Raw genomic sequence first — 25818 nt, 5'->3', positions numbered from 1 at the left:
AAGAATATGTCTTAAAACTGAAAGATTATCTGTTGTTACCTATGCCATAGTTGTCTATCTGTCAGAGTTCAAAGATGCATAGATTAAAATTATTTTTAACAAAGTAATGAGGCTGTTATCAACACAAAAGAAAACAGCATAAATGAGAAAGAAAAACGTACCGTAATACACAGTCTGGGTATCTTGTGAATACTTACAAAGCCATAGTACTGTAAACTTTGAATATTGATTTGCCCCAGATTTATGTTGAATTGTAATGGGAGCTAGAGGGGAAAGAAAACATCACTGTGGGAGAAAGGAATCTAAAGAACCATGAGAACTAACTCTCTTCCTTAGTAGGAAGTTAGTAGGTGGTCTCTAAAACTGAAAAGTCAATAGATAACAATGGAAATCTTCTCTAGAAATGGAGGGTAAATATGAGCAGAAACAGCTAAAGGAATTGAAAAGTAGCTGCCCCTAGAGAGCAGGCATCAGACAAATGGAAGACTAAGGCGGAAGACTGTTTTTCATTACCAATCAAGACAGGTTTTAAGCTTTTCTCCAAAAGCATAATTTGATACAACGAATTATAAAATAGCATATGTCTTGTTTGATTTGGAGACTGAATATGTATTAAAAACATCATTTATACTTTATATGGCATCACACATAAATTACGGCTACTTTCTTGATCTAGTCTGAAAATTTTGCCCTTTACATCTTAAACTACTATTTTTTTAATATTTTATATTGTTTCTAATAGTGGAATGAAGCAACTGTTTTCAGGCTAGTGTTTTATAAGTAATACATTGTACCAATGAAAGTCTTTGTTACACACCACTTAGGTGTTATCTTGCTTCATTAGGAACTACTTAAATTGATTGTGTTTTGTCTGGTAACTATAGTTGGCCACTTCACTTTCTGGTTGTATTGTTACCGAGTCCAAGCCCACTCTCTGCTTACCACACAACAGGCCAGTACATCAGAGACGAGATGCTGGAGGCAAGGAATACGACTTTATTCAAAAAGCTGGCAGACCAAGAAGATGGCAGATTAATGTCTCAAAATAACCATTTTATGGGATCCTGGATGTTAGGTTCTTTTATAGAACAGAGATGGGAAGGAGGTGAGGAAGTAAAGTAAAAAGGTCCTAAGTCTTGCAGAAATCTCCTGAAATAACCAGTCTTGTGGAGGGGTTATGTTCATTTCTTTTCTGCAGCCTTTCACAGGTGAGCAGGATCAGAATGTCTCTCTGTGAGCTTATAACAAAGGTACTTTAGTTTAACAGTCAGGTTGGAGGGGCAGGGTTCCCTGTGGCAGGCCATTATGTATACTTACAGTTGTAGACGGTAATTATAATAACAAAAGCAATAAAAAGCAAAGGTTAAAGTAAAAAAAACAGATCCAACATAGAGTCAGAATTTGTTCTTCCCTGTTACAATAGAATGCCATCTCAGACTGGTTCTCTAACTGTTCAGTAATTTATAGCTATTAAATAGTCTCATTTTGATTCTTTATGACTTAGTCCTATTCCGTTCCAAATTTAACATTTAAATCTCATTTTATTCAAAGCTCTTCTCTGTCCACCAGCTCTGCAGGGGCTGGGTGCGTGGTCTGTTCCCTTTTGAGCTATCTAGATTAGTGCATAGGTCTGAATCTAGTCTATAGGGACGTTGGTGGCTCCAGCAGGACCAAGTGAGGAAGAGCTCACTTCCAAGTCACTTTCCTGGACATTTGTGCTCCTTCAGGTAACTGACCTTCAGCTTGAGACAGCATACCCCATTCCTCTGCTGTGAGGGCCTCTCTGCCACGTGTTTATGCTCTTTACTCTTCGAATTCTATGGATGTGTTTGGAGGGCTGTCTTCTGAACCTTTGGGTACTGGGAACTTGGAGAGGAGAGCTTGGATCCCTTTGCAGCTGACTGGGGCCCTCTTTGCTCTGACCTTCCCCATCTTAAAAGAGAGGCAGACCAGCAAGCTCAGTGGTGAAGCTGACAACCTAGTGGGGATTAAAATGGTTTTCTGCAGCCTTCCCAACTTTGCACGATTCTTTGTTGTTGTTCAACGGTCAATTCATGTCTGACTCTTTACAACCCCTTGGACTGCAGCATGCCTGGCTTCCCTGTCCTTCACCATCTCGCGGAGCTTTACCATCTCCCTGAGTGATTCTTTGGGGTGGGACAAAAGAAAGAATGCTGTACTCTCCCCCAGAAAGACCTCTTTTTCCTTGTCCTCTCCTCATCTGACTTTGACTTAAGGTGTTGGGAGAAGTAATACGAACTCAGCAGTGCAGAGCTGAGGTTGCCAGTTTCTTTCCCTGATTCTCTGAAATCAGAAGATGGCATTTAAGTCCTGGCTTTTCTTTGTTATGGTATGTGCCACCGTTGCTAATTGGTAATTATTGAAGTACCAATAGATGAAAAACCAGGTATAATAATATAATCATCACTATATTTCATCCTTGATTTTAACCTTTGGCCCATCATATATTATTTAATTTACATAATTTTTAAATTAAATAATATATGATAAAAGAAAAAGTTAAAACTTCTGTGATAGTTGTTCAGTTGCTAAGTCTGACTCCTTGCAACCCCATGAAGTGCAGCATGCCAGGAGTTAGGAATGCTTGATCAACCAAAAGGGCTTCCCAGGTGCATTAGTGGTAAAGAACCCACCTGCCAATGCAGGAGACACAGGTTCAATCCCTGGGTCAGGAACATCCCCTAGCGAAGGGCATGGCAACCCACTCCTGTATTCTTGCCTGAAGAATCCAATGGACAGAGGAGCCTGGTGGGCTGCAGCCCATAGGATCACAAAGAGTCAGTGACTTTTTAACTTAGCTGAAGTGAAAGTGACTAAAGTGACGTAGCACAATCAACCAAAAACTGAATCATGAACAAGCTTCTCTGTGATCTACTAATTTATGTATGCATTTAGTATATATTTTGTGAAAGTTTTTAATGGTTTAATTTTAAAGTCAAAGGGAAGTATTTTCAATTGATTTTATTTAAAATAGAAATTGAAAGAAATATCAAAATTCCATACCCATTTCTGCCTGGTACCAAGACTTATGCTTTGCTTTTTACCACTACTTGTTACTACTTCCCCTTGAGAAGTTACAAGTAATTTTCTAATACATTAATTAAGGATTTTATTATTAACAATGCTTAAATAAATTTAAACAGATTTATGTTCTTTAGGGACTTCCCTGGAAGCTCAGCTGGTAAAGAATCCACTTGCAATGCAAGAGATCCTGGTTTGATTCCTGGGTCAGAAATATCTCTAGAGAGGGATAGGCTACCCACTGCAGGATTATTGGGCTTCCCTGGTAGCACAGATGGTAAAGAATCCGCCTGCAATGTGGGAGACCTGGGTTCAGTGCCTAGATTGGGAAGGTCCCCTGGAGGAGGGCATGGCAACCCACTCCAGTATTCTTGCCTAGAGAATCCCCATGGACAGAGGAGCCTGGTGGGCTGCAGTCCATGGGGTCACAGAGTCAGACATGACTGAGTGACTAAGCACAGCACAGCATTTTCCTTAATTAGCCTTGATAGATCAGAACCAGTATTGTTTTTCTTACAATATAATACAGTATATTTCATAAACATACTGAAAATAATTTTCCCACACTTTAAAATATTTAAAATATTTGTTTAAATAGATGCAGCTAATAAAGTTTAGAATGTCTTTTAAACCTTTGAAAAATTACTTTTTTCAATTATAATGAAGACTAAGCAATATATTCTTGTCCTTAACATGTTTTTGAATAATCTCTGTTAATTTTTATATCTAAAGGATTACTTACTAAATGTTTAGAGTATTTCCTCTACTTAAAGATGCTATAATCCAACAGGTAGAATTTCCATTTCAGAGGTGCAGAGTATTACTGTGTCTCACCGTACAATTCATGTCCTTTCTCTTCCCTTCTGTACAAAGTGCCGTGTTGAATCTTAAAACCACTTGTTTTCTTCATCTTCAGAGAGTGAAACTTGTCTTGGCATGGAATCAGGAAAAGAGAACCAACGTAAAGAAGAGACCCCGGAGAGCAGTCCCTGCTGTGATGAGGTGGTCAGGCAGGCAGATCCCCGGAGCCTCCCGGTAACTGCAGGGAAGGGCCACACGGAGGAGCCACTCTGCAGCACTGAAGCCACACAGGAGCTCCACGCCCAGCCCTCCGAGCCGGCAGGGAGCAGGTCCGGCCCCCACTCCTCAGGGGACGCTCCTGAGGATGACAGCCGCCTGCAGCTGGCTCAGACAGAGGCCTGCCAAGACGTGGCCGAAACAGAGCACATTGCTAAAGACCCTAAGGTTTCCAGCCAGTCAGTGACAGAACCATTGATTTTACCAGGCTCTGATCATATACCTCCTGCATTGATTTCTGAGGGTAAATACTCACAAAGAAAGGAACTCCGGTTGCCACTCCAGGATGCTTCTGAGGCGTTGCCCACAGACCAACTTGAGAACAATGAATTAAATGAGCTGCAGCAACCTGATCTCACACAGCGTGATGGAAAATCACCACAGGGGCAGGCTGACTCAGAGGGCTCTGAGAGTGTACTTTGTGAAAATAATCCAGTGTCTGATTTAAGTACAGTGCTTCCAGAGGTGTATATGGCCCCAGAGGAACAGGGAGATAAGGAAGAACAAGTCAGTAAAGAGACAGACGACTATTTGAACAGCCTTTTAGAAGGATGCTTAAAAGATACTGAAGATTCCCTCTCATATGAAGATAACCAAGAGGAAGACTCTGATTTGCTTCAAGATCTTTCTCCTGAGGAAGCATCCTATAGCCTACAGGAGAACCTGCCTTCTGATGAAAGCTGTCTCTCTCTCGATGATCTTGCAAAAAGGATAGAGATCGCAGAGGTAAATTTGAGATTTAATATAAATATAATTTTAAAAGTAAGATAAAATTTGAAAGCACATATATGTTAAATATTGCCTTGCTTTTGTGAATTTTTCTTTGGCCTCAAACGTGGCAGGGAAATTTAGTTAGCATAAACTTTGACTCACTATGTATAATCATGATGTTTCTACCTCAGCTAATTATATTGCATGCCTCCAGTATAATAAGTATTATATACACCATTTTTCATACTTTTACAATTTTCATTTGGCAGGCCTGGGAATTATGAACAAGATAAGATTAGTTACATTCTTGTAAGGAAACCTTATGTTTCTTGTCATACATCTAGAAGATAAAATACTACTGTTTCTTCTTAATACTAATGTATTTTGAAAGTCTTTAAAACATTATAACAATGAATGAAACATTTTAAGATACAGTAAGAGTTGGAAATACTGAATGGATTTATCAGCTCTAGGTTTGAACAAACTAAATACTCCTTGACTAAGTCAAATTTTACAAATAATCCAAAGTTTTAAAGTTTCTGTAAATAGTATTTAAGCTAATCAAAACCAAAAGAGGGCAGGAGAGAATATCAAAGTGACCATCCTCCTTTGTTTGAGAATACAATTTTTTAAAGTTCAGGCGGGGGCAGGGGGGAGCCATACCAAAACTATAGCACCTTCAAAAGGCAGCCTGGCCTAGTAGAAAGAGCAGTGTGTGACAACCTTAGTTCAAATACTGACTCAGCCTTCAAATACTGACTTCAAATACTGTTACCAGCCTTATGGAGTTACCGTCTAATTCTGTTTATTTCTCTGAGAATTAGGATGCTAACTGCTTTTCTTCTCTCATCTTATGTTTTTTCCAAGTAAGCTTTTATTTTGATTTGTATCTGTTGTTTTCTGATTCTGCATTATCATTGAAATAAAAAACCATCAAGTAGAAGATGGAAATGTAGCCAAGCCAAAATAGACAACAGAATACATATGGAAATGAAACCCTGTGAGAGCTTCCTAAGATAATTACTGTCATGTTACTAGCTTGCTTTCTTGCAGTTTATAGTCAACTATCAACTATGATTTTTTAAATTTTTTTCTTCACAAAATAGATAAAATAGTCATTCTTTTTATTTTAACTAGATCTTTTTATTGCCATTGACAGTCAATCCTCCATAAACTGACTTTTCTTCTCAATTTTTTCCTTAAAATTGTTTAGTAGTGCTTAATGAGTGCAGAGTTTCTGTTGGGGTGATGAAAATTTTAGAAATAGATATTGGTGGTGGTTATACAACATGAATATAATTTCACCTAAAAATGGTTAAAATGGCAATGTTATGTGTGTGTGTGTGTGTATAATTTTTGTATCATAATTTTTAAGAATAATAAAAAAAAAAAAAAAGATTTTAAATAGATCTAATCGTATAACACAGGACCCAGAACTCCTTCTCTTTATTTTCATCAGACTTCTGGTACAGGGAATTATCAAAGCAAAGTCACAACCAGATTCAAATCTAGGTTTAATACCAGAAGGTTACTACTGTCTAACTGCTTCTTTTCAAGTTGAATCAAGCTGACTTGTTGTATGGTCTAGTTTTACTTTTTTAAATATAAACTGTGGAGAAGGACAGAGTGCTCCTGTTGAGTTTCCCTGCCTTAATGGACATTTATGGTGGGGAATTACTGTTGAATTAACACTGTACTACAACTAAATGGAACAGTCCTTCCTCAAACTCATAATGTCAGTTTTTCCTAGGTTTCCTCCTTGGAGATTATGCTACATACATCTTAAAATCACCCCTCCTGTGAAATTACTCTTTATACACGATAGTGCCCTTTCCTAAAAGTCTATTGGTCTGTTAAGTTGTACTGTTTTTAAAACCCTCAAAGCTGCATATGACTGACAATGCTAGTTTACTTTTCTATGATAATGCTAAACAGACTGTTTCTGAATACTCCTTCTCCATCCTAAAAAATATACTTTATTAAAATCTGCCTAACTGTGTCAGGAAAAGTTTTTAAACTTTGAAAATAACTGTGCTTACTGTTTCCATAGTACCTTAAGAATGAAGTTTTGAGCTAAGTAAAATGTTCAGGTAATAGGGGGTTTGCTGTTAAGTGCAAACTTCTTTTTAATCCAAACACTGTTTATTTCGTGCTTTCAGTGGAACTGTGTTAAGGATGTCATCCATGTGTCAGGTGATGAAGATACAGTGAAGAATCAGAAGAAGTTCGTGGCATTTGAGGGGCTCTCTTCTGCCACACTTGTTCATACTTTTGTGAACAGAGGATGCAGAACATAATTTCTTAATAACTAAATAATATTCACAGATATTTTTCCTGCCCTCAGGAGCCACTGAGGCTCGTAGCCTGTGTTCCTCCATATAACCGTGCTCTCCTTGTGAGTCCTTGTCTCCCAAATTTATCATTTCTTGTCAGTGACTCCGCCCCTCACAGATCTCCTTACAGCCTGTCACACTTTCTACCACTGTGTTTATGGTAGAATATAATGGTATGTTCTCTTGTTGCCATATATCTCTCTGCTTTCATTCTCTTGTCATTTCTGCATGGCTCAGCTCTGACCTCAGTGGAACTTGGCCCTGATAACCATTACCAGCACAGTGGAAGTGTTTGTTGTTTTTTTTAAACACTCAGGTTCATCATTATTTCTTAAGATGAGATAATTTATACAAAACCTCATAGAGAACTAAAAACATGTACACTAATTTAATTCATTAATAAAGAAATATGTATAAATGAAACTTCTAGCTTTCGGAAATGTTTTCAAAGCCAGAATAATTTTGCTGAGTAAAATAATAGCTTAGTGTCCAAAGCATTGCTGTTCTTTCTTATGTAAAAAAAGAACCTAGAACCTGACACACTGTCATCAAACGTGTTTTTTTTTTTAATCTTTAAAAAAAATTTGTTTTTAATGGAAGGATAATTGTTTTACAGTATTGTGTTGATTTTTACCAGACATCAACATGAATGAGCCATAGGTTTACCCATGTCCCCTCCTACTTAAACATCCCTTCCACCTCCCTCCCCATTCTACCCCTCTCTACAGTTTTCAAAAAGCATCAAAAACATTTATGTTCATTTCATAGATTCTTAAAAAAAAAGTTTATCACGTGTGGAGTGTCTGTACATTAGAGCGATTCACTCACTTATCCCCTCATTCAGTGATTTTTATGTAACTTCTGAGTGCCATGACATTACAGATGCAGTGATTAAAAATTCAGAGAAGGATGTTATATGTGTGAAGCCTCAGTCTAACAGTTGTCTGACTGCAAGTGCTACCTGTTTACTGAATTTGAGTATCCTAGTTTTCAGAAAAAGATGAAATTTTATCTCAATACCCATAATACACTGACATTATTTTAATGTCAGAATCCAAACTCCTCTTACCCAGCAACCTAGTAATGCTAATACATCATTGACTTGCTTTGTTCTGGAACCTGGGAGGATTGCATTATCTTCTCTTTAAACTCTTTAGCTGTTCCTAGCATCAGAACCTTAGGAGGAAATATGCTATACAACTTCAAGGAGGCATTAGGATCCAGCCTCATACTGCTATTGATAATAAAAGTCCACTCAGCTCAAAGTAGGCTGTTACATATGTGGAGAAGAGGAAGTTGTTTTGTTTTCTAAATAAGTAGCACATCAAGTATTGGATAAATTTTTACAAAAATTAATCTATTCACATTGAAAATGTTCATAGTATGTAATTCAAAGATCCCTTTATGAGCAGATTTTAGCAACATGATATGCCATACAGAGATAAACCATTCATTTTTCTTCATTTAACATATGTATGTTTAATCTGTTGGCAGAGATGTCATATGTTCAGAAAACTAAAGGCTTCAGATTCAAGTGATTTTTGTTTTTAGAAATAATATAATAATTTCTTTACTCCTTTACTACTGCTTGAGTCTTTAAAAAACTTTTAATTTGAAAGAGGACAACACATTTTCTTTGTCCTGTGTCTATATTGGTAGCATTACTTAGCTTTAGGTCTACCTGTCTCACAGGAATCAAAATAGGGAAGGACATAACCTAGAACTTTCTGATGGGGAGAAAGGTAACAACACAGAATTGGTGTTGAGTTTGTCTCCAGAGAAACTAATCTAAGTGACTTCTGTGCAGTAGTCATCTCTGTCTCTTGGGTGGGATCGGGGATTAAGTTACATTAAGAGTAATCACTGTGCAATTCCCTTACCAATGTAAGATGCTAGGCTAGGATAAAGCAGCAGAATTTTAGGAAATCATATAGTTAGCTCTTTCGTGGATCTCAGACAAAGGAGGGTCATAGAAACAACAATCGTGGTGTTTTTGAATGACTGTTTTAAGGGGAACAGGGTAAGCCTAGCTTCATCACCATAGAGGAAATATAGTCTTCCAATAACGTAAGAGAGTACATGGAAAATGCTTGACCCAGGATTTATGTAAGTGTCTAATGAGCCCCAGAGGATTATCCAGAGATTACCTATCCTTTTTCTGTGCCAGATGGTCTCATCTTTGCCTTTCTTTTTTATCCTGCCCTCTAAATTTTCTGATTACTTACTGCATCTCTTATTTGTCATGTCTCTTGGACCCAGCTCCTTTTCTTTTCCATTTAAATCGTTCTTTAAATTTACGTCTTTACTGCCTCTTTCTGGCCTCTTGCAGTAGCTACTTAATAAGTTTCCCCATTGCTCGTATCATCTTCTCCCCCTTCAAATGGTCTTATATTTAGTACGGTATAAAAGTAGTGTCTCAATAGGATCACCCAGCCACTCAGGCAACACGGGTAAATGAAATGACTCAGTTGTAGGTGATGGGGGAATGTTCCCATTTCTTGTCTAGAAAGCTGAATAGCTTTTTTAAATTCTCTAGGTGCAACCAAACACACCTGCGGGTCTGGATCTAACACATAGACTGTGAGTTTAAACCTCTGCTATAAAATAATGTTTGCTTGTCAGTCTTTTCCCATGACTCCATTTGGCTCCAGGATAAGGGCTGTATAGTAAATGGCTTGATATTCAAGACACTTGGTAATCTGGCCCACTTTACCTTTCCAACACCATCTCCTGCTGTTCCTTTGTTCTAAAACTGTTATTGTTGTCAGCCTGGCCTCCTTGCTGGCTCCAGGTATTACTCGAATATTGTCACCTCTCGTCTTCACCTTCTGTGTTAGTCTGCTCTGGAATGACCAACTCTTTCCCCACACCTTTATTTCTTGTTCACCCTCGAGGTCTAGGCTCTGCCTTTTTTAGCATGTAGAGTGCCAAGCACAGTGCCTGTCATGGGCAGTACTCAATAAATGCTAGCTGCTGCCATTATTTCTTTTTTTTTTTTTTTTTAATTTTTTTTCCTTTATTTTTATTAGTTGGAGGCTAATTACTTTACAGTATTGTAGTGGTTTTTGCCATACATTGACATGATTCAGCCATGGATTTACACGTGTTCCCCATCCTGAACCCCCCACCCACCTCCCTCCCCATCCCATTCCTCTGGGTCATCCCAGTGCACCAGCCCTGAGCACTTATCTCATGCATCCAACCTGGACTGGCAGTCTGTTTAACATATGATAATATACATGTTTCAGTGCTATTCTCTGAGATCATCCCACCCTCACCTTCTCACATAGAATCCAAAAGTCTGTTCCATACATCTGTGTCTCTTTTTCTCTCTTGCATATAGGGTTATCATTACCATCTTTCTAAATTCCATATATATGTGTTAGTATGCTGTAATGTTCTTTATCTTTCTGGCTTACTTCACTCTCTATAATGGGCTCCAGTTTCATCCATCTCATTAGAACTGATTCAAATGTATTCTTTTTAATGGCTGAGTAATATTCCATTGTGTATATGTACCATAGCTTTCTTATCCATTCATCTGCTGCTGGGCATCTAGGTTGCTTCCATGTCCTGGCTATTATAAACAGTGTTGTGATGAACACTGGGGTACACGTGTCTCTTTTAGTTCTGGTTTCCTCGGTGTGTATGCCCAGGAATGGGATTGCTGGGTCATATGGCAATTCTATTTCCAGTTTTTTAAGGAATCTCCACACTGTTCTCCATAGTGGCTGTACTAGTTTGCATTCCCACCAACAGTGGAAGAGGGTTCCCTTTTCTCCATGCCCTTTCCAGCATTTATTGCTTGTAGACTTTTGGATAGCAGCCATTCGGACTGGTGTGTAATGGTACCTCATTGTGTTTTGATTTGCATTTCTCTGATAATGAGTGATGTTGAGCATCTTTTTATGTATTTGTTAGCCATCTGTATGTCTTCTTTGGAGAAATGTCTGTTTAGATCTTTGGCCCATTTTTTGATTGGGTCATTTATTTTTCTGGAATTGAGCTGCAGGAGTTGCTTGTTTGTTTTTGAGATTAATCCTTTATCTGTTGCTTCGTTTGCTATTATTTTCTCCCATTCTGAAAGCTGTCTTTTCACCTTGCTTATAGTTTCCTTTGTTGTGCAAAAGCTTTTAAGTTTAATTAGGTCCCATTTGTTTATTTTTGCTTTTATTTCCAATATTCTGGGAGGTGGGTCATAGAGGATCTTGCTGAGATTTATGTCGGAGAGTGTTTTGCCTATGTTCTCCTCTAGGAGTTTTATAGTTTCTGGTCTTACATTTCGATCTTTAATCCATTTTGAGTTTATTTTTGTGTATGGTGTTAGAAAGTGTTCTAGTTTCATTCTTTTACAAGTGGTTGACCAGTGTTCCCAGCACCACTTGCTAAAGAGGTTGTCTTTTTTCCATTGTATATCCTTGCCTCCTTTGTCGAAGATAAGGTGTCCATAGGTACATGGATTTATCTCTGGGCTTTCTATTTTGTTCCATTGATCTATATTTCTGTCTTTGTGCCAGTACCATACTGTCTTGATGACTGTGGCTTTGTAGTAGAGTCTGAAGTCAGGCAGGTTGAGTCCTCCAGTTCCATTCTTCTTTCTCAAGATTGCTTTGGCTATTTGAGGTTTTTTGTATTTCCATACAAATTGTGAAATTATTTGCTCTAGTTCTGTGAAAAATACCATTGGTAGCTTGATAGGGATTGCATTGAATCTGTAGATTACTTTGGATACTATACTCATTTTCACAATATTGATTCTTCCAATCCATGAACACAGTATATTTCTCCATCTATTTGTGTCCTCTTTGATTTCTTTCATCAGTGTTTTATAGTTTTCTATATATAGGTCTTTTGTTTCTTTAGATAGATATACTCCTAAGTACACCAAAGTCCATAATGTTTTTTCCTTTGACTTGCAGATGAGGGAGGGGCCTGAACATCATTCCTCCCAAAGTTCTGTCTACCTGTCCTGTTATTAAAGGACACACACACATGTTTGTATATTGCCCTCTTCACTAAATTGCAAGTTCCTGAAGGGTGGGGATCCTGTTGAATGCATTTTTTTATTCTCTGCAAAGCCTAACAGCCACCTGTATACGATAAGCCTTCCCCTTCTCCTCTTTTCTTCTTTTGACCTAGTTCACTTAGAAAAATAAATCACCTTTAAGGATATATTTGGTTTCGATTATTTTAAGGGGAAAGGCTATGTTATTTGAGTAAGTATAGGCTAGGGGCTTTATATAAATTGCTCATCTGTATATTCATTTGCTTTTTGGCATATTTATTGAGCACCTACTGTATTTTAGAAACTAAGGAGATACCAGTGAATACAGATCAACCCACTCCAGTACTCTTACCTGGAAAATCCCATGGATGGAGGAGCCTGGTAGGCTACAGTCCACGGGGTCGCAAAGAGTCGGACATGACTGAGCGACTTCACTTTCACTTCACTTCACCTGCCCTCATGATACTTACTCTAGAGGGAGAGACACATAATAAGTTAAGTTCACATAAAAATAAGCAGTATTGTTTTATATATTGATAATGGCTCTGAAGAAATTTTAGCAGGATGAAGGGGTATAGAGAGACCAACATGCTAGGTAGGGTGGAGGAATGGGCTCTGGCTAACCAGGGTGGAAGGGAGGGCAATGAGGGGACCAGCAGGAGGGCCAGCAAAGCTAGAGCACAGTGAACAGAACAGTAGGACGTTCAGGTGAAGAAGACAAGCTGAGCTAGTTCCTCGAGGACCTCGTAGACCAAGGTAAGGAACTAGAATTAAATTTAATTGGTGGTAACATTTTGAAATGGATTTTGAGCAGAAGATGTGATTTTATTTGTTTCCTGCCTGCTCTACGGAGACTAGAAAAGTGAAGACAGAGGCCAGAGAAAGGAGATTGATCCAGTTATTGCAATTATTCAGGTGAGAAATAGTGAAGGACTCAGTAGCAATGGATGTGGTGAAGATATATTTTTATGAAGGAGGAACTAACAAGATTTGCTAATGGAGCAGTTTTGAGGGAAAGTGAATCAGGAGTTCTCTTGGAATCTACCTTTTTAAGTGATTTACTGGGGATTAAAAAGTGGGATGGTGTCTTGATATTCTTACCCATTTCTTTTCCTATTTTATACTTATTAAATTGTCCCTTTAAACAAATAAAGCCTAATTACAAAAACAACAGATAGTGCCTAATTTAGAAACTTAGGTATATTATAAAACTCATATTTTTATTTTAAAAAATTTTTTCCTTTTTAGATTAATCTTGGAAAAATTCAGTATCGCTATACTTCATCATCATTTGTTTTTCACTCTCCAAATTGCAGTGTTCTAAGATGCAGCATCGTGGGGTTGGAGATAACCATTGTGTTTCTTTCTAGAAGATGACTTTCCTCCATTTAGCCTCAGTTCCTGTTGCTCCAGCTGTGACTTGTTTTGTTAATTTGCTGTCGTAGTAGCCATGACATTAATCTACTTCCAGATGAATTGAATGACACAAATGATCTTTCATCTAACCATCTCCTCCCCAGTGTCTCTAGATAGACAGATTTAGCCATTAGTTTAAGTATATCTTAATTCTGGTGATTTATAAGATAAGGCTTTGTTGTATAAAGTGCTTTGGAAAGACAAAAGAAACTTATTAGGTTTATTTGAAAGTTCTGTTCATCTCACTTTAATTGTAATATATAACAAATGACACTAAGCAAAATTTTAATACTCATGGAAAATAAGATCTTTTCACATTAAGGAAATGGCAGGAGGTTTAATCTTGTGTTTGTATTCAACTCTGCCAATAGCTGGTGCTACAAATGTAAGCAAGCTATTTAAGCTGTCTCAGCTTGACTTCTTCATCTGTAAAATAGGACTTAAGTATGACATATTAATGTGACATAATTAATATGACATATTTCTGGGCTCCAAAATCACCGCAGATGGTGACTGCAGCCATGAATCTAAAAGATGCTTACTCCTTGAAAGGAAAGGTACGACCAACCTAGACAGCATATTAAAAAGCAGAGACATTACTTTGTCAACAAAGGTCCGTCTAGTCAAGGCTATGGTTTTTCCAGTGGGTCATGTATGGATGTAAGAGTTGGACTATAAAGAAAGCTGAGCGCTGAAGAATTGATGCTTGAACTGTGGTGTTGAAGAAGACTCTTGAGAGTCCCTTGGACTGCAAGGAGATTCAACCAGTCCATCCTAAAGGAGATCAGTCCTGGGTGTTCATTGGAAGGACTGATGCTGAAGCTGAAACTCCAATACTTTGGCCACCTGATGTGAAGAACTGACTCGTTTGAAAAGACTCTGATGCTGGGAAAGGTTGAAGGCAGGAGGAGAAGGGGACAACAGAGGATGAGATGGTTGGATGGCATCACCAACTCAATGGACATGGGTTTGGGTGGACTCTGGGAGTTGGTGATGCACAGGGAGGCCTGGTGTGCTGCAGTTCATGGGGTCACAAAGAGTCGGACACGACTGAGCGACTGAACTGAACTGAACTGATGACATACTATGTAAATGTCTTTACAGAAAGTGTAGAGATTCACTAAATTATAGTTCTTATTATGGAACCCAGATCTAAAGGACTAAACAGAGAACCGTGACTTTTTCCTTCAGTGAAGAAGAGTAGCAGGAAACTTGACATGTGTTTCTACAGTGAGATTGCTGGCATTCAAGCTATTTGTAATATACTAATATGACTTATGAATATTAATTATCAAGTTAGTTGCAAACCAAGCAGCCTTAAGGTTCTGGGTTGAGCAAAGCCTAGATCAATAAAATAATATTTTTTAATATCTATTTTCTCCTTTGAGGAGGCAGATTTAATAGCAAGGCCTGTCTGAGTGTTTTTTTCCTTGTCATATTATGATTTCCTGTGCCAGCAGAGTTGCAGAATAATCTTGTTTTTACAACCAGTTCATTCTTAAAATGCTGTTTGTGATGATCATTGATGTTTGAGGGGAAGTGCAGGAGAGCTATTTATTTACAAATATACAGAGCTACCATGCATGCTAACTCACTTCATTTGTGTCCAACTCTGTGCAACCCTATGGACTATAGCCTGCCAGGCTCCTCTGTCCATGGGATTCTCCAGGCAAGAATACTGGAGTGGGTTGCCATGCCCTTCTCCAGGGGATCTTCCCTACAAAGGGATGGAACTCATGTCTCTTAAATCTCCTACATTGGCAGGCAGGTTCTTTACCACTAATGCAATTTGGGAAGCCCATGCAGAACTAGGCCAGGTGGATATTTCATTATTTTTTTAAATTCTGCACTAATTCATAGTGTGGTACCAGTAACAATTACACTAATTGCAGCTTAGACATTCTTTTTGTTCTCCGTGTAAAGGCTTGGTATACTTTGTTTTGGTAGGAAAGGAATTTGGTAATTGAAGTGGGAAACTAAATTTAGTTTAGTTTTATTTTCTCTCTTTTTATTTTTTTGCTGTGCCATGTAGTTTGTGGGATCTTAGTTCCCCCAACCAGGGATTGAACCTGGGCCCTCAGCAGTGAGAACACAGAGTCCTAACCACTGGATCACCAGAGAATTACCTAAGTTTAGTTTTTAAAGCTTCGTTTTTTGAGGTTTAAAATTTCTTGACCTTTTAATATTGACATTATGATTAAAAAATTAAAAGGCATAGAAGCATAGAAAAATTTTTTTAAGTAGTTTGGAGTAGACACATTTCTGTGTCCCCTAAACTTAGAAACACTTGGCAAACTTTTGAATGAGACCCCAGACTAACACCATGATCTTGTTTTAACTAACTTGCCCTTCTACCATAAAATTAAACTCTACCAATGTCATTTCTTAAATATTTTGTCCAATTGCCTTAGCATGGTAAGTAGGAATTGCCTTGCTAGGGGTAGGTTCTAAGACCTTTATTCAAAACTCCTCCCAGAACAGAAAAGACCTGTCTTCTAAGAGTTTCCCTTTTGGCTTGCATCTCCTATGCCTAAATTTGGTCCCACCATCCCTGTAGTCTGTAGGACCAGAGGGCAGTTAAAAAAGAAGGATCCCTGGAGAAGATCCCTGAGCAAGACTTAAAGGAAATAATGGAAAAGAGCACATTCCTTCACTTCAGACACTGTCTTGCTGAAACATGTTCTTGGTGGGAGAGAAAAAGGAAAAGAAAGTAAAGCCTGTGGTTAGATTTTTGCCAGGAATTAAGGGTTGAGTGGGGAGGGTGTCAAGACAGCATGCTGGCTCATCCCACATAACTGTAATTTCTCATACTCTTTCTTCTTCCCTCTTTCAAAAATTTGCCAAAGTTCACTGCCACCCATGGTAAATAAGATGGGGCCACTTGGAAAGTCTTGTATCCTGTAACTACTTGACTTCTGGAGCCAAACACCCCAAATTAGGCCAAGCAGGAGCTAAAGTGGGGGCCTAACAACTCCTGCACCTAATATAGCTTCTAGGTCTTAGAAGCACCATCTGTGTCTTTCCAGATGATTTTGAGAGTTTCTCTTGGCCTTTCACCATCCATTTATACATAGTTGCAGTTCTTTCAATTTACTGTTGGGTCTGTTTCTTGAATTTACAGATTCAAAAGTCAGATCACAATGATATACAGTTAATAGTAATGCAATTCTGGGGGTCTTCTTCAGAGCTATTCTTAATAGAATTGTTTATTCTAAGTAGTTAAAGCAATTTGAAAGCACCTGTGATAGGTGACATCACTTTTGGTAAATACTGTTTTATGGAGAAAATCGATAGTAAATGAATCTATGAAAAATTAATTTCCATTTTCCATGTCTTGCCCTTTGGAAACTTATTAGGACTTCTTTTTCTCCCTTAAGTACCCAGTTTCAGCATGATACTTGTAAAGTTTTTCTTTGTTTTATGAAGATTCTCTTTAATGTTTTGCTTTCTGATGAAAGATTGAAAAACTATTCCTTTACATAATTTGTACTTATCATTTTAATGTCACTAAAGTGCTTCAGCTTTCTCAAAAGAAATACATCATCTGAAATACATATTTTCTATAAAAAGAATAAATTACTAACATTGATTTTTTATTTTTATTTTTTTTGAGATAATGGTTTCTATAGATTCATGTTCAGGGAAGCCCAGTAGAAGACAATATTGAGTTATTTGACCCAAAAAGCCTTCAGTTATAAAAAGAACTAATAGAATCTATAATATTTATGTATAGTTTATTATCAAAGATGGTTGGCTGGAACTCCAAGTCATATTAAGTATTTTATACCATTGATCAGATAAATGACATTACAGGAAGTGGTCAGCTTACAGTGATGTGATACCAGCAAATCAGTGACATGTACAGTGTTAGGCACACAGTGCCCAACTGTGTCATCACCTACAGCTTGTCCAAGCAGGCAACCACAAGTCAACCTGTGTGAATCAACCTACTGCTTAGGGGGCCTTTAGTAAGGCCTCTAGCTTCCCAGCCTGGCTCCACGAACCAATTCTCTTCTCTTTCTCCCTACACCTCGGAGTCTTTTCATTCCGAAATGGCAAGGGTTTCTGTTTTTTCTTTGATCCTAAATAAAGGGTGGGGTGGAGGGAGAAGAGAGGTATCCCAAGTGAAAATCAGAAAGACAGCGTAGAAAGGGGTAGAGGTAGGGACTAATGAGATAATAGCAAACTCTATGAAGGGCCAAGGATTGAATATTTTAGACTTTCTGGCCTGTATTTAGTTTTCCCATTGGAGCAGGCATATACAATATGTGGATGAGTGAGCTTGGCTGTATTCCAATTAAATTGTATTTACAAAACTAGGCAGTGGGCCTTTGGCCTACTGGCCATAGTTTGCCACACTATGCATACTACATGGTAATATATGCCTAGTAAACTAGGTCTGAGAGATATTCTAGAAGAGTTCTTAAAGTGTTTAGAGTACTGTAACATTATTTAGTAAATGTGTAGTTTCTCAGAGAAGTTGAGGACAACACTGATTTTGATGTTAAAAGTTGGTATCAAGTGTATTTTTAGCCTCACATATTCATTTCTTAAAAGTTGCTGATGAATGAAAAAAAGCCTCTGTTGTAAAGCAAAACCCAGCACTGATGATTAAGCAAAGAGGGGCAGTTAGGAATCATTTTATAGATGACGTAACAGGTAAGGGGAGCTTTAAAGGAGGCCTGATTTCCAGTCGATGCTGTGTCACACTGCCTGGCCCTGGATTCAATTCAAGGCTTTAGAAAAGAAATCAGTATTTTAGAAGTGTGTATTTGGCAGTATCTGATTACAAGTGAAAGTGTTATTCTGTAAAATTTTGATAATTGTTATATTTTTTTTCCTATTGGTTAAAACTCTAATAGGAATTCCAATACTTGTTGAATTGAATTAGCCTTCTTACCACTACATGTAAAATATCACTGATGTGTCTTACCATAATATAACAGACGGTTCTTATCATTTCTGCCAGGTTGTTCCTGCTGAAGGATTGGTCTCTATATTGAAGAAGAGGAATGATACTGTAGGAGATCATCCTGCCCAGATGCAACAGAAACCATCCAAGCGAAGAGTGAGATTCCAAGAAATAGACGACAGCTTAGATCAAGGTAGAGTGCTCAGCACTGTCTCTGGCACAGATTTGATCAGTGTTTGCCGAAAGAATGAATTAATGTACAATAAGACGTTTGGTAATAGGATTTGTAAAGAATATGTAGACTTAGTTGCATTATATAAAGAAACACAGTGAAGTGAACTATCATCAGTTCTTAAGTAAGTCCTAAGTATTCTATTTGCTCAAATAAGTGACCAGTTGCAAAATTCATCTCCTTGCCTTCCTGTCCCACAGATAGTTGTCAGTGTTGAGAGCTCATTTCAGTTTCTTTGTTTAATGTTTTGTTTTCTGACTTTTTGTTTTTAGTTAGCCTGCTGTTTTTGTCTTCTTTTCAGTGGCAGTCAATACTCCTTGGCTGTTGAGATATTTATAAATTACAAATATATTCTCTTTGGTTGATTTCTTCTCAACTCTATGGGAAAAACAGTGTCTCTCAAGAGCAGTAGTTGTAACACTGTTGCTATTGTTTGATTTTTTTTTCCTCCTGGGCTTGTATTTAAGGTTGTTGTCACGTTTACCTAAGGCCTAGGTAAATCAGAGTGAGTAGAAACATGGCCAAGAATCTGCCAGTGTGCTTTTCATGTTTATAAAACAACTGCATTATTAAATAGTGATGTCAATGTGTAGACACAATTTCTAAGTATGATATAAAGTGATAGCAGTAGATGTTTCTAAATTTTTACAACTATAAAGCTGGCAGGAGCCGTGGAAATAATCTGTTCTCACTCCTCATTTTTACCCTGAACCTTGCTTGTAACTATCACAGTCTTCTCCAGATAAAGTGCTCAGTTCTTTGTACCTATCGGTACTGAATTGTTGCTTAGTAGAAGGAACCCTGGATTTAGAACTGACAGTCCCTAGTTCCCTTAGGAACCGTCTCATCTCAGACTAAGTCATGTAACTTGTCCTCAGTAGCCACCTGCGCTTCTTGGCTTCCATGTTGGACAGCACAGCTCTAAACAGTGTCAGTGCATGTAGATAAATAAAACAAAATAGATGTTTTAAAATAAATTGTATCTAAATGTTTTAATAAATATATGATAAAGGAGAAATAGCTGAAAAAATACATAAAATAGATTGCTAACAAAGATAAGAGGGTGAGTGTGAATCATGGCAAAAACAGAAAAGATGATAAAAGTATTGAATTGACCAGAACCCCCCAAAAAACTAAGAAACACAGCACAAATGATACAATCCTTTTTATTTGTATGTATAAAAACTATACTAAGTATAAACTATTAAATCTCCTTTTAAGGTCTATTAACTATGAAGATCTACTAAACTAAATATGTCAATCAAAGGAGAATACAATTACATAATCCTGTTTCTATAAAAATCCTTAACCACATGTGTTTGATCTGAGATATACTGCCAAATTTTTTCTTCTTTTTTAATGGAAGTGGTTATATCCATTGGATAAATGAACTAGTTTTAATTTTAGCATTCACAAGTTCCACAAGTGTATATCTTTATGGTAACAGGTCCTTGTACAGTCATTGGTACACTAGCTTTCTATCAGGGACTATCCGTAGAGGACTAATGTTAGAAACATCTAGTTACCTTAATTGGTGAGACAAGACACTAGAATTTGATTCTTGTGTCAGCTAACCTTACTCTGTTTTCCTGTTTGCAGATGAAGTTGGAGGTGGTTCCTGTATTTTACTGGTCTTGCTCTGCATAGTGACGGTTTTGCTTAGTGTGGGAGGAACTGCGTTATACTGCACTTTTGGGGACATGGAGTCACCCGTTTGTACAGACTTTGCAGACAACATGGACTTCTATTACACTAAGTTACTACAGGGAATAGCAGAACTTAAACACTGGATCTACCTCTCCTAGCAAGCATTCAAGAAGGACAGGCATGCTGGCAGTGAGAATCAAAGAGTGAAACTTTCTGAGCAGCTTTTATTTCAGGAGTTCTGTAACGTGCGCGCCCCCGCCCCTTCCCCACAGAGGAACAACAGACATCAGAAACAGCAACTGTAAATGGCAATCCAGAGGAACTCTTAGAATAATCACATAACGAAGAGATATTGATCTGAGCACTGTGGATGGAAGGAATGGTCTTTGGACGGCATGTCCACCTCCTCCTCGCTGCTTCCTAGTGTAATGAGCTACACTTTGCAGAACTGGACAGGGCAGTGTTGGAGCCAAACCATTTTTGGCTACCTTCAAGCTAATGGTTAAAGGACACTCTTGATTTACAGTTGTTGGTCCAAAGACGTTGCTTCCAGCCATCACGCAATAAGTGTGTGTGTAATGAAAAGGAGTTTCCTTATGGGTTCAGTGTCTTTTTTTAGTTCACCTCGGGAGCTATGTAATTTAGGCTTTGTGCACTCTTTTCAGATTCTGTTTTCCACTTGCGAAATGGTTTTGTGTGTGTGTGTGTGTGTATTTCAGACAGCTGTCATAAGCAAAAACCCAACATAGAATAACAAAGATTATTCTTTCAACATGACTGTAAATGTGCCGGCACAAAACTTTCAAGAAGGCTTAACTGTGGAACAGATGAATTATAGAAATCTTGGCCCTGAATTGAGAAACTATGACAGTTACAGTGACAGTTAACTTGGTTAACTAGCCAGAAGTTCATCACAGGCCTAGAGATAAAACTGAATAGCTCCCTCTGAGTCTCAGGCAGCCAGTTTCATCATGGATTCAATGCTTCCTATAATGAATGCCGGATTCAGCTCAATTCAGTAAAGACCTATTGAGCACCTATTATGTTCTGAGAATCTAAGACCCCTTCTACAAAGATGAATAAGATATTATTTCCTGCTCTAGATGTTTTGATTCTGGTCTTAAGTAAAATAAATTAATACTTTAGTGAATGAAATTAAATCATCATATATAATTCAGTATTAACAGATCAGACATTCAGATGCTTGAATGTGCATTCATATCATGGGCTTGATTCAGACCTATTATGGGGTCATTAGATGAAAATTCAATCATATCTTAAATAGACAAATGTCTGATTTTTATTTAAATCTGTCAGTTTTCCTTTTCTAAAGTACAGTGACCTAACAATTAGGAAGCCTTTCTTTAACTTTTTAATCTCATTGATAGCATTCTAAAAGAAACAAAACACATGAATTATAGTTTTTTAGCAGTGATCATTATTTCATGTTTTTCGGTTAGGATCATTTGAAAGAAAAAGAGAATTTTCTTACTAGTTGTTACTGGCTGGTACAGTACATCCCTTGGTGTTTCAGCTTATTTATTTAGACTTATGATTTTTAAAGGGCTTTTTATAGAAGTTGAAATTGTGTCATTTAGCACACATTTGGTTATACCTGATATTTAATTACTGTATACTTAGTGTTTTGATTTTCTATAATTTCAACCCAGTGTGTTTTTAGGCTTATTTTTAAATTGATGTTTTATTTTTACCTATAATACTGTTTGACTTGTCTCTATCATGCCACCATAAACTATAATATTTTCAAGGATTATAGATCAAAGATATTTATTTAGAAGTGTACAAGATACTGAAATCTAGATTCCTTATACTTAAGGCTGATTTTATTAGAAGATTATTTTAATGTTCTATTATAAATTTTAAGAATTTGTATTCAACTTATATGTAAATATATAAAATGTTGATGGTACTATCTTATGTGGTTCTGTAAGAGACATTCACAAAGTCTACTGTGTGGGTATCCCCTACATAGACGAACCTTCTGTTTTACCCTCATGATCTATAGTTACAGAAATTTGGCAATGCTGATTTCTGCCGCTTTTATGTCAAGATAAGTCAAAATTTCCTTCCTGTTCCTTTTTTTGATCACTATTGAAGTTCTAAATAATCTGTAGTGTTACATTGGCCACCAGGGCCATTACTTCTGAAACTGAAGATCTCCTAGGCACCTTCACACAGAGGTGAAAGATCTGAGATGACACTGTGGTCCTCTGGAGTTCAGTTGTATCTCAGAAAAACCATGTGTGTCCTCACTGCTTCCCATGGAGAGTGAGGTGAGCTCAAGAGCATACTGATGTCTTGATTTAAAATAGGCATGAAATCTCACCTAGAAAAACTAGGGCAACTTTTAAAAATGTAATGGTCATTTATTGCATGAATTGGAGTAATTCCATCTGGTGATGAGAGAATTGTTATCTCTCACATAAGGAATTCATCCAGTTTTACTATCATGTAATTTTTTCTGTCATTGGAAAGTACTGACAACGATTTGTAACTAATCTTCCTTAAAAACTGTATTTGGGGGTAACAGATCAAGCTTGTAATTTAAAATCTACACCAACAAAATGTCTCAGAGAGTTTATTTGAACCTCTTGGGTACTGAGAAAAACCGCTTTATTTAAAGTGAAAGTAAAGTAATTTCAGAAGTTGGTCTGGCCCCGCAAGTAGATTACTTTGGGTAGTCTAATAGGTCGCTATGTAATGCTCCTGTGCTTCTAAAACATCTCCCCATCTGCCTGAAACAGCCACTGAAATTCACTGTAAAAATTCATTCTTTCAGATTTAAAAATCAAATCTCTCTGGGAGGTTTACTATATTGAGCTGTGAATTTGTGTATTATGCTAAGAGGATTTAAAATTTGGAGGTGGGCCTTGTTTTGAAAGGACAGATGTGAATTGGGTCTTGCTGAAATGGTAAGGTGGAGAAAGGGATAGGAATCGAGAAATGAAGACGCAAGATTGGGAAAAGAACAAAGAAATCTTTTACCTAGTACCTGTATTGCTGAAGCTGACTTTGTGGCATTTAACCCCAATCCAGAGAGAGACTAAATGTTTGTGTTCCCACTAACCTGACCTGTATAACTCTTATTTATTTCTGTGGGCTCAGTTAATATTAACTTACCTTTGTGGTGCAGTGGTAAAGAATCCAACTGCCAATGCAGGAGATGTGGGTTCAATCTCTGTCAGAAGATCCTCTGGAGAAGGAAATGACAACCCACTCCAGTATTCTTGCCTGGAAAATTCCATGGACAGAGGAGCCTGGTGGGCTACAGCCTATGGGATCACAAAGAGTCAGACACAACTGAGCAACTAACATTTTCAGTACACTTGTATACTTACTTATGAAGTGTACATAGTATTTGCACGTTTATTCATTTGATGCTTAGATCAGTAAGCATACATCCCTTAAATCAGGCCTTGTAATTCCAGAATCCATTATGCATTCACTTCTATCATGTTGCTTCCATCTTCAGAAAGAAGAAGAGTGATCTGAGGTTTATGGTACAAATTCTAGTGCCAGATGATATTTCAATAACATCAAGGATAAATTAGTGAGCCTTATGTGCTAAAGAATTTTCTTTAAGGAATTCTGGTAGCATTTCAGTCTCTCTTGGTGGAGGCTACTAGGCATCTCTTCTTCACAGTCCTAAGAAGAGTTAAGTCCTAAACTCAGTCTCTTGCCTGTTGCCCCAAAAACACTGCAGTACCATGAACGACAGTGTTAGTTGTTATCTGTACCTTGACAAACTGGAATGCCTACAGTTTACCTAGCACTGAGCTGGGTGCTGGGGCTCTCAAAGCAAGAAATAGTACCAGCTTAATGAAGTTAGCATCTGACAAGGTAAATATATTTGTGAAAGGGAGGGGAGAATGAAGAAACAGAATACTACTACTCATGGGGGTGGAAACTTAAGTTCATTCCTTTCTACCATGTATCATGCATTAGGAATAAACGTAAAATTCCGTCTAGGCCATCTGCATAGCACCTTGATAGACAGGAATCTTCTGCAGCCAAAATTCTGATAATTACTACTTTTTGCTTCTTGTTAGCATTTGTGGCATTAATAGTAGATGATGTTTCCAAGAGTAAAAAGCTTCTTGGCAGGAGCCTTCTTCAAAATCTAAAGCCTGAATAGCTCTGAATAGCACAATGGAAAACTTTCTCACAGAACTGCATATCTAAATGCTTCTCCAGTAAATTCTAGCAGTCATTTAAATAAGAAATAGTACCTATCCAACAAAACACTAAGGAGAAAATTCACTTGCTAATTCATTTTACGAAAATAATATTGATCAATAGACCTGACACTGTCCCTCTTAGAATTCCAGCAATTTTTAGAAGTTGACAGGCTGATTTTAAAATATGTTTGGAGATGCATATGACCTAGAAGATAGCGGTGAACTTGTTAGAATAAAACTGGTAGTCTTGAACTTCCTGATTTCAAAACTGAACGCTGTAATACTCAAAACTGTGGTTTGGCAAAAGGAAAGCCCTGTGTATGTGTTCAAGTGATCTACTAACATGCCAAGGCAGTTAGGGGAAAAGGACGTCTTCAACAAATAATGCTGCAACAACTCTGTGTCCCACTGGAGAATAAACTTAAACTTTTACCTCACACAACACAAAAATTAACTTGAAATAAATAGATCTAGATGCAAAAGCTAAAACTATAAAACTTCTAAAACAAGAGAAAATCTTCACAACCTTTGAGTAAGTAAAGATTTCTTAGAATACAAAGTACACCATAAAAGAAAAATTGATCAGCTGGACTGTTAAAACACATGCTCTTTGAACATGGTTAGGAAAATGAAAAAACAAGCTGAAGATGGGGGGTGGGAAATTCACAATAAATTTATCAAGTAAAGGCCTTGTATTCAGAATATGTAAAGATCTCATGCAACTCCATATTATGACAACCCATTTGAAAACCACTTTCAGTACTGAATACAAGGCCTTTACTGGATAAATTTATTTACATTAGGCGTTGTGTATGTATACACAACGCCTAATGAGCACATGAGAAGTTGCTGAATATCATTAGTCATCAAGATGCAAATGAGAACTGATACCACCACACACCTGCTAGAATGATTAAAAGACTGACATTACCCCAAGAATGCAAGGGTGGTTCAGCCTAAGAAAATCAGTGTAATTCATCACATTGATAGGATAAGGGGAAAGAACTTCATGATTATCCCAACTGATGCAGAAAAAGCATTTGACAAAATTCAACATTCTTTAATAAAATTAAGGACATTAAGAAAAGGAAATTAAGAAAGCAATTTCATTTGCAATGGAATCTGAAAGAATAGAATACCTAGGAATAAATTTAACCAAGGAAGAGAAAATTGTACATTGAAAACTATAAAACATTATAAAAGAAATTAAATAATATCTATATAAATGGAAAGGTATTGATGAA

At 37.4% G+C, this 25818-nt stretch overlaps 1 protein-coding gene across 1 annotated transcript in view; it reads left to right on the top strand.

Moving 5' to 3' along the window:
- CNST (consortin, connexin sorting protein) overlaps positions 1-22961 on the top strand; it is a 93681-nt gene extending 70720 nt beyond the window's left edge. Inside the window, exons 9-11 of the mRNA XM_061160206.1 lie at positions 3959-4845; positions 18554-18689; positions 20328-22961. Of these exons, the coding sequence (XP_061016189.1) occupies positions 3959-4845; positions 18554-18689; positions 20328-20533 (1229 nt within the window). The 3' untranslated portion in view covers positions 20534-22961. The remainder of the gene's footprint in view (positions 1-3958; positions 4846-18553; positions 18690-20327) is intronic.
- Positions 22962-25818: the final 2857 nt, after the last annotated feature.

The sequence above is a fragment of the Dama dama genome, chromosome 14, assembly GCF_033118175.1.
Source record: "Dama dama isolate Ldn47 chromosome 14, ASM3311817v1, whole genome shotgun sequence".
Classification (NCBI taxonomy): domain Eukaryota; kingdom Metazoa; phylum Chordata; class Mammalia; order Artiodactyla; family Cervidae; genus Dama; species Dama dama.
The sequence above is the reverse complement of the archived record's forward strand: the minus strand, read 5'-3'. Positions and strand labels throughout refer to the sequence as shown.